This window comes from Alligator sinensis, unplaced genomic scaffold, assembly GCF_000455745.1.
Source record: "Alligator sinensis unplaced genomic scaffold, ASM45574v1 scaffold670_1, whole genome shotgun sequence".
Classification (NCBI taxonomy): domain Eukaryota; kingdom Metazoa; phylum Chordata; order Crocodylia; family Alligatoridae; genus Alligator; species Alligator sinensis.
In genome coordinates, this window is record NW_005842297.1 from 1,181,356 (window position 1) to 1,191,422 (window position 10,067).

At 44.1% G+C, this 10,067-nt stretch overlaps 1 protein-coding gene across 1 annotated transcript in view; it reads left to right on the forward strand.

Moving 5' to 3' along the window:
* The window catches only part of MAGI2 (membrane associated guanylate kinase, WW and PDZ domain containing 2), an 880,265-nt gene that overhangs the window by 835,938 nt on the left and 34,260 nt on the right, over positions 1-10,067 (forward strand). Inside the window, exon 19 of the mRNA XM_025209602.1 lies at positions 7,791-7,929. Coding sequence (XP_025065387.1) covers positions 7,791-7,929 — 139 coding nt within the window. The remainder of the gene's footprint in view (positions 1-7,790; positions 7,930-10,067) is intronic.

Consider the following 10,067-nt stretch of genomic DNA (forward strand, 5'->3'; position numbering starts at 1 on the left):
TGTTTACCTGGGAAGAAAGTGCCCCAGGTTCCAGTCCATGTTCCCAGGACAGTATACTCAATTTATCCAATGATTTTTTAATGTCAAAAGGTTACAGAGTCCTGGGAAAGGGCCTGGAACCCAGGATGGATTATCAGTATTGCCAACCCCACCATGCCAAAAATCATGAGACGAACTCTTTAAAAAAAATCAAGAGATTGGCACATAAATCATGAGATGCTATTTTTGAAGTGTGGGGGGGGCAGTTATTTATGAAGCTGTTGGTGTCTGGGGGGAGGAGGGGGGAGTTTGGAGCCCGGAGAGGAGGGTCCCCCCCCCACACACTGTGGGTTCTGGGGGTTCTGTGGGTCAGGAGTGAGAAGCAGCAGCAGGGCTGGGTGGGCTGTGGCTTGGGAATGAGGAGGAGACAGACAGAGACATAGACAACACCCAGCTGGTAAGTGGAGGGACAGGGGCGGGAGGGAGAGGGAGGGATGTGGGGGAAGAGGGGGACGGGATGTTGCGGGGCAGATGGAGGATCCCACAGTGAGGGAGTGGGGATAGGGGCAGGGGTGAATGGGGCCCTAGGGCCAGGATGGGTCATCCAGAGGCATGGGGGAAGAGTGTAACAGTGCACACCCCCAGGGGAAGCATGGAGGTACATGCCCCACAGGGCAGAGGCAGGCTGCCCACTGTGGGTTGGGGCTCTGTGCCCTGCTATCTTGCCCCAGGAGCTCAGCCATGTGATGCTATTGCCACCCACCAGGTGGGCAGGGGACATGGGGCATGCTGGCCATGCAGCACATCTGTTGCCCACCCAGCGGCAGGAGGCACACTGGGGTCACACCGCTGAGCTTCTGGAACAAGGCAGCAGGGCTCAGAGCCCCAGCCCACGGCGGGCAGCTCACCTCTGTCCCTGCCCCCCCACCTCTGAAAGACCCACCCCGGCTCCAGGGCCCCACTTACCCCTGCTGCCATCCCTCCCTTACCATGGGGGCCTCAATCCCCACCCCCCACACACACACACCTGTTTCCCTCCACTTACCAGCTGGGACAATCTGAAGGTCTGAGGGTTGGATCAGGAGATTGCAAGTTGGAGTTATTTTGACTTTGAAATCCCGAATCTCAGGATGGTTTCACAACAGTTGGCATTACTGGATCATTGTCAGGGCAGTGGTGTTGCCATCACTAGGAATTTACAAATATTTTTATAAACTGGACAGAGTTATTTCTTTTGACCCAGTTCAATGAGACCAAGATTTTTTGCCTTTTTAAACTCTTCTCACATTTCTAATATGCACCATTTGTATTGTAAAACATGGGGGAGAAAAATGAGCCACATACTGATCATATTAAAATAAATATTTTAATCCACCAAAATACATAAAAGGTTATTTTAATAGCAAGTTATTTCCGTTGTAATGGCCAATGAGACCAAAACAAAGGCAGCTGGCAGAGGAAAAAATGTGACATTAACTTAACCTTTTTATATATTAAAATGGATTAAAATCTTTCAGTCATCTCAGGAGCGCAGAGGAGTTATAACAGCCTTATACTCAGAACCACAGTTTTAAAACACTGCTTCCATTTGATCTGCCCTAGCATTTCTCACATCAAATTTAGTCATTTGAAAACAATTCATACCAACATGTTTTAAGAGGCCACTATGGCCTTAAACAGCAGAGCTGTTTTTAGACCTGTTAAGCAAATGTATGGCATGATCAAGCACTGATTTGTGTAGGTTTAGGCTGGCCTGGCAAATTATGCTTAAACTGAGGATGATATTTGGAAACAGTTCTGCTAAAAGTGTTTCAGGCCCATGCTTGTGGGAAGCACAGAAGGAGCCTTTGTCCTTCATTCACCATGTATAGGGGGCAGGAATGTTATCCATTTCTGCCCTGGAAATGCTCAGGGACTACTCCCTCTTAATCTGGACAAAGCTGCAAAGTGAGGCTAAAGTGAGACAAAGAGAATGAGCTGGCTGCAACCTGAGAAGCATGTTGCATTATCCAACAGGCAGATCCGCTTTGTATCTTGGTTTGGCTTTGTGTTTCTAAGGACCTTGTTACACTTCACACTGAAAGCCACATAAATGTTAATCAGCTTAGTGCGGCAGGCACACCTTAAGGCAAAAAACCTGTTCTAACTATCCCTCACCTGCACAACTGTGATTTGACACTAGAAGCTTAGTAAGCTGGGGCAAAGCAAGGAGATAGGGGCAGGATCAGCTCTGCTCCCACCAGGCAGGGGGAGCCAGTTCAAGTACAGTGGCGGGGAGCACCATCTCCCCAAACACTGCTGTGACCAACTCTGCTCCTGCCAGGCAGAGGAAACCAATCCAAGCACGGCTTCCACTGGGACCAGCTCTGCTCCTGCTGGGAGCTCCCTGATGGGAGCAGAGCCGATCTCAACAGTGGCAGAGGAGTGGTGTATTCCCCCCACTTCCCCCTGCCCCCCCACCACACAGACCAACTCTGCTCCTGCTGACAGGTTTTGGGCAGGAGCAAAGCCAATCCCAGCAGTGGGGAGAGGGGGAGGGGCATGCCCCCCAGCCACTGCACTGGAACCTCCTTACTCTGCCTGGTGGGAGCAGAGCCAGTCCCAGTGGTGGCCGGGGAGCACCATGGCCTCTGGGTGCTCCAGGGCTATAGCATTCACTCTGCCTGACATGCCCAGGGGCAAGGCACCATGCACAGCCCCACTGCACCCTGGCATCTCCACTTGCCTGAGGGGCTACTGTATCTTGGGATGCTAGAGGACTTCAGCTTGGGTGGAATAGCTGCCTGGAGTTGGCCACATGTTAATGGAACAGTAGCAAAATTAGGTGGATTAAAGATAACCCTGCCCTAGAGTGACATAGCTTTAAAATGAATAACGAGTGCTTTAAGCCTCTTAAAAGGTGTTTATGTGCAGCCAGGCCAGGCATTATGCCCATTTGTACATGCCACGGGGGTTTACTTCGGTTTAATTCTCCCTAAATTGAAGTGGTGGTTATTTAAAAACACCGCTTCAATTTAGGTCAAAGTAAACCTCCGTGGCATGTACACAAGGGTCGGGCCCAATCCTTACCTGCCTCTCCAGCAGCGGGGAGAGGAAGGCAAACTGACAGTGGGCCGAGCAGTCCCTGAGCTGCAGGGGAGGGGGGGGGCTGGCCCAGGCAGAGGCGATCCTGGGGATGGCACAGGGGGAAGCACCAGGCCCACATGCAGCTCAGGCAGGCAGGGGGGCGCCCGGGGGGGAAAAAAAAAAAAAAAAAAAAAAATAAAAACAGGGTTGGTTATTTTTTTTTTTTTTTTTTTCCTTCAGTGGAGCCTGCCTGCGGGGCTGCCTGCACAGCCCCTGAGCTGCATGGGGCCCGGTGCTTCCCTCCATGGCTGTAAGGTAGCAAACTAAAACACCTTGGACATGTTTTATTTTGCTGCGTCCCAAAGTCATTTAACGCACATTATACCGCCGACATGTGTAAACAGCTGCACCATTAAAGTGGTGCAAAAGGGCATTAAGCCACTTTAAAGGCCAGTTTTGTGGCATGTACAAATGGCTTAAGACCTCCAGAAGCAACCTAAAATTACTGTGTAACGAGGCCCTAAGATACAGTCTGACCCTTAGGGAGTTTTCCCACTGACCTCACTAGGGCCTCAGATGTCACCATTTTTATCTAAAAATGTACATTGAGCTAAACACAAAGACACAGGGCTAGTCCCCCACCCTCCACCCCTCACCCCCACAGTAATAGCCTTGCCTTTATGAAACTGTAGCATTTTCACTCAGCCATCACATTGGTTTTGTTGTTGCTTTCATGTACACTACAGACTCATTTGGCATAGTAGTACTTCATCCAAAGAAGGAAATAAGGGAACTTTTCAGAGGGATGCAATATGAGGCAGGAAAACAACAGGGCAAAAACCCAAGGCAGACCATTTCGGAGTGTAATAGAAGACTAAACCAAATAAGTAAAAACCAAACACACAGAAGGTGTTTTTGTTCAAAGGCACATCGCCGCCATTTTCTGCGTGCAAACGCTCATTTCACCACTTATACAACTGCAAGCACCCTACGCATTAGCTCATGTGTGGAGCAGACTCAATTAATCGAGTATACTCCAATGTACCAGATCTCTGGCACATCTGGGCACAAAAACCTATGTGTATAAAAGCCTATATAGTCCTCCTAGTCTGTTTTGTAATCTTTCTTACAATACGTGGTGTTGTCACTTTAAAATTAGATATGCCTGGCTGGCAGGCAGGTGCCTCCCCAACTGTGAGAGAGGTTTAGATGCAAGCAAATAAAGTTCTGATCCTGTTGAGCTGTTACAAAGCAGCCGTGCTGTTCTAGCACTGATAAATGCAATCATTTAACCTACTCAGCTGTGCTCCTACTGATTCTTCCTGAAGTTGCTGATTATCAGCTACTGCACCTTATTTATATTACCTCCACTAGGTCAGACATCCTCCTGAGTCGCATTCTGAGGATTGGTTGCAGGTGTGGACAAAATGAATGGAAGCGTCTTCGGCACAGCTGCAAAACATTAACACTAAAGGCTGTTATACTACTAATATGCTGCTCACCTGCCACTTGGCCACGTTGCTGATTTAACTGTCTTGCAAAATGAGCAGGTGGCTGTGTAATTTCTGCATCACGCAGACTGCAGAAGAGTTGCTTCTTACAGCCTTTTTCTCTACTCATTTCTGCTTATGCTGACCAGATGTGACTGAAAGCTATTGTTTCACTCATCACTGAGACATGCAGGCTCAGCCAAGGCCAGCAGACCAACAGAATCAAAGAGCTAAACCAGGAATCAAAATTGGGAGGGTGAAAGAAATGCAGGGAAGTATGGATGCAAATGCACACATAGCAAACAGTTGTCTTTCTAAGGAAACTATCTTCAGGCTGTAAAATACAGGAACAGATTAATCCTGGAGAGAGCAGATGCAGAGTTTTATGCAGATGAGCGCAAGGAAAAAGCGATAAGCAAAATCTTTCCCAAACCTGATCCTGAATCACTGTGCTACTGCAAAGCCAACAGACCTACTTATTCTCTAGTTTTGGGTCAGTTTTTTTGGCTTCCCCACACCCATCCAGGGTTGCTCCTGACTTTCTCTGGGGGTTCTCAGTTCCAGTGCACTGTTTTGAGTGTGGGGAGGATGCTGGGAGAAATAAGGGGGGAAAGTTTATTGGTCCTGCATCTATACTGCTTTAAAACATGACAGTTCATGACAGCCTGGCTTCATTCAATGGTGCTGAAACTAAAAACCTGGAGCTATCACTAGTAGGCACCCAAGGAACATGAGTGGGACTAAACATCTCTGTTAAAACCCCTTCCTACATGCCCTGCCCTTAAGAAATTCAGGTGTTAGTTACTTATTTAACTGAACCTGAAGTCTGAATCTCAGGGTTTGCTCATCATAGCTAAAACTATATGAGTGAAATACCATATGCAAGAGCTTCTTTAATATCTTGGAAAACTTTTCTTTTTACAATATACTCCAATTTGCATCCAGTATGATTGAGTAATGACAGATTTTTTAAACACTAGCATACTTTTTTATTAGGTAGGTAGTTTGTTTGTAGCTTTTGCTAAAATAATACTGTGAAATTGGCAGTATAATTAATATAATAAAAGTATATAATACACAGTTATTGGTAAACACATATAATAAGATCATATATTCTACCAATTAAAATTAAACATGCTATGATGATGATACAAAAATAGATCCAATGAAACAATATGCCATAGTAGAAGAATAAAAACAGGGGAAACGTTTTATTTACTCTATTCCAAGATGAGGGGGGGGTTCGAAATGTAATATGGATGGAGAAGCCCCTCATCTTGGATTCGAGTACAAGGCAGGGGAAGCGGGGGAGGGCAGGCTGCTGCTGCAGCTCCCTTAGGTTAGGGCCAAAGCTGCAGACGCTGTGGATGCCGCCTCTCCCCTTGGCAGCTTCCGGGCCCCACCCCACTAGCAGGCCCAGTCTCTGTCTCCTCCACAGACTGGGGCATAGAGCACAGCCCCAACCCAGCCTAATAGCAGTGGTGACAGATCCACACCACTGCTAGTGTTGGGCTGGGGCCATGCTCTCTTCCCCAGGCTGCAGCAGGGATGGAGCCTTCCAACGCTGGAGCAGGGGTAACCAACAGGAGCAGGGAGGAACTGCAGGTGGGGGGCATCAGGGGAGATGGGAGGAAGGGCCTACAATGGGGTAGGTGGGGAGCAGAGGCTGTGGGAGCTGCAGGTACAAGGTAGGGTAAGTGCATGGACAGGACAGGAAGCAGGTGGTAAGCTTCCTGTCCCACACCCCACTGCCTCCTCCACACCACCTACCTTGACTGTCTCCCCTACTCCTGCCCCAAGCCACCTCTATACTGCCTGCTCCCTGCCTCCTACCCTCACAACTGCCTGCCCCATTATTGCCTCCCCCACCACCTAACCCCCTACCACTGCTTTTCCCACTACAGTAGTGGGGATGTATTTAAGACAGTTCTCCAATAATTAGGTTCTATACATGAAATATTATAAGGAATCAGAACTCGTGGCAGAAGTGATATCTTTTATTAAACCAACTAGGTATTTGCAAAAAAAAAATTCTTTATTTGCAAGCTGTTGGGCGCACACATCCTTCCTCGGGCATAGGAGAATGCAAAGATCGTAAAATTTATCCTATGTGGAAATGAAAATTCATATTTTACAGGAGAGCTGAAGGTGTTATAAGGTCTCCTGGTTGAAATAGTTCATTTTGTGCAAATTAGGCTCAGATAAAAGTTAAAACTGTCTATTTATCTTGATGTTGTCTGGTGCCAAGCAGGATATTGAATTATGTTTCCTTCTGGTTATGATCATTCATATTCATATCCTTTTGCCTGTAGATCAATATGGCTACAAGCTGTGTCCCTGAAAAATTATAACAAATTTATACATTTTCCATGTGTAGAATCTAATTATTGGGGATTTATCTTAAATTCAGGGTCATCTTGGATTTGTGTAAATACTGTATTACTGTGGCAACTGCTGCTGCTATAAAATAGCCTAATTTTATCTTTAAAATACACAAAAAATACAAATATGAAAAAAACCCTAATCTCCCAGCATCTCTGATGCAGCTGGTAAGCAATTACTATTGCCCCCCATGTTACAGATGAGCAAAATGAGACATAGAAATGGAGTTTGTTATTCTCAGTTCATGAGGCTGTATTACCTGTGGCTTACATAGTGAAAAAATGTTTATGAATCTACAGTTCAAAAAATGATCTCATACACACTGTTTTTCTATTTAACCTAAGCAGTAACCAGCATGGATGTCAAATTTTCCTGGTTTATTTAATATTACCCATTTTACCATAACATCAAAAATTGGTTGCATGCTCAGTTATTGTGATTTGGATTTAAGAATGGTAGGATTATACTGCGAAACTCTGCTTCCAATGCAATGGCAGAAAACCAAATACAGTGAAGTGTTTTCAGTTCAAAACTTCACTGTGTTGTCTAAAAGTACAGACAAGAGGAAAAGTTTCCTGTGACATCAAGCAGTTGAAAAAAGTCACTTTTATACAAAAGACGTGAGACAGATTACAAATGCATTTCATTGATATTAACAAAACATAAGCAGTATTTGATATTTCAAACTCAGGAGAATATATTTCGGGAATTATTTAGACTGTCAGTAGTATCCTTCAGACAAACAAGAACACATTTACCTTGATATGTCTGCCTGTCATTCAGGTAACCTGTGATCCACTGAATATGTCTCTTTTTTCAAATGCTCATTTTACTGCAATTTTTTCTTGACTTGATATTCCTCTTACCTGACAGGTTGGGGATCAAATAATTGAAATCAATGGAGAAAGCACAAGGGACATGACACATGCCAGAGCAATAGAGCTTATCAAATCTGGTGGCAGGAGAGTGCGGCTGCTGCTGAAGCGTGGAACAGGCCAGGTCCCAGAATATGGTGGGTTTCCATTTATATATTTGCCCATGTACATGTATGTATATACCCATGTGATTAAACTACCTTTGTTTTGTGCTAAGAATTAATTACAGATTTAGGACCCAGCACTTGAGTACCTAAAGTGCTTCCCTGAATATGAATGATTTGTGCATGTGTTTAAGTGCCTGAATAGATATTATACAGCACTTCTATCTAAGCTATATGCATAGACAATGCTTAAAATATATATACTTTGGAGGGGGCACTTTGAATACTTTAGGGACATCTGTGAGTGTGCTGGGAGTTGCTGATCCATTCGGATAATCTGCTTGATAAAGCAGCCTTTTTTACACTTTTATTGGTATTTCTCTGTACATTTTGAGTCATAGGAGTTGATCCTGTTACCACGTTACTCAGTGGCAAAAATCCCATTGACTTTAGTGATACAGGATTAAGCAGTGTTCACTTGCTACTTAACCTTTCTCGTCAGACAATCTCCAACAATCTATGTGGAAGTCAGTTTGGAATAAAAAGACAGTATCTGCTCTTTTGAGCAAGATAGGTAGCATGATTCTTTAATCTTACTTTGAATTTCTGTTTTGTGTTGTTATGGCCTTGGAAACATCTTTATTGTTTTAACTTCTAAAAAGTGGGTATAATTTCAGGCAATAGTAAATCATATTACTTATCTAACATACTGCAGTAATGTTAAGGATTCTTTAAAATGTATGCCAGTATATCAATTCACATTTAGGCTCTGCTCGTGGAATCACTCACTAATGTGCTTAACTTTATCTCCAGTAGTAGTTATATGAAAATCAGCAGGGCTATTCAAATTACACGTGTACAGTTTGTAGACCTAATGGAGCTTTCCAATTTAAAGTTGTTTCCCTCAGATGGAATGGTTCTTCTGAGGTCATTACAGCCAAGATGGATGTCGAGATTCAAAATGTTATATACAATGCAAACCAACCAAAAAAGAAGCATGGACTTCAATATGCCACATTGTAAGAGCCCAGGGCTCTTAAGTTTTCAAAATCTACAAAGACCTTGTAGCCCCGTATAGTATCTTCAAATAAAGCCTGGTGATTCTAAGATAAGGGACATGATATGTAAAAGCTCTCTGGAAATACTTAAAAGAAAACATCAGCAGGATAGAGCATGCAGCCACGTAACCATTTCTACACAAAATTGGATTTGAAATCTCTCTTTTGTGAGGCCTCCATTTCTTCCTGACTCCAGTTGATCCAAAATACAAGTAAAAACAGTGAGTTTAATGTATTTCAGTATTTGCAGTTTTATTTTTCATATAAGCTCAGGAGCTATGAAGACATTTGAAAATGTAAAAGTAATCTTAAAAGTTTAACACTGTATTTATTTGAGCTCCCAAAATTATTGTATTTGGGGTTTGCTCTAGGCTGATATTATTCTTGACTATTATCCATCTTCCCCTTTAAAAACACTGCAGTCAGTACCATTACAACTCAAAAGTTTGCCAGCTGGCAGTGTTTGTGGTAACTACAGTTTCCTGGCCTATGCATTTGAAAAAATACCATGATTAAGGCAAATATTTAAGCTAGTACATGATGAGTCATTACTCACTGGTTGTTCAAGAACTTTTGAATAGTAATATCAGGGATGACAGATTGTGGTATATTCAATTTGCATAGTAATAATAGTAGCTTATACACAGGCTCTGTCAAACTTTTTTTGGGAACAGCAACACAGCCAAAAAGGCCCTCAGCCCACTGCAACATATGGCAAATTGTCACTCTGACATTTAAAATCCATTTTAACTAACATATAATCCCTGTTGGCAGACCCCAGAAGAGAGACCCAGACCAGCTCCAGCTCTCTTGTCAGGAGAGATGATCCATGACAGTAATAGAGCAGCCTCATAATACCAAATAAAAGAGAAAACAGGAATCTGTGGCCAGTTCAACAAGGAGTGGTCACCTCTCCAAAGCAGAAATGACATGTGTTTGCCTGGAAAGGATAGCTACCCAATAGTGGCTTTGGGAGCCCCTTAGCACCAAAGAATTGACACCCCTAGTGAAAATATCAGTCCTGAGCCATTCAGCATCCAACTCCCATAATGCCCCCATTCAGTGTAGAACTTAAGCATGTGCTGAACTGAGCCCTAACTTAGCTAATTTCCC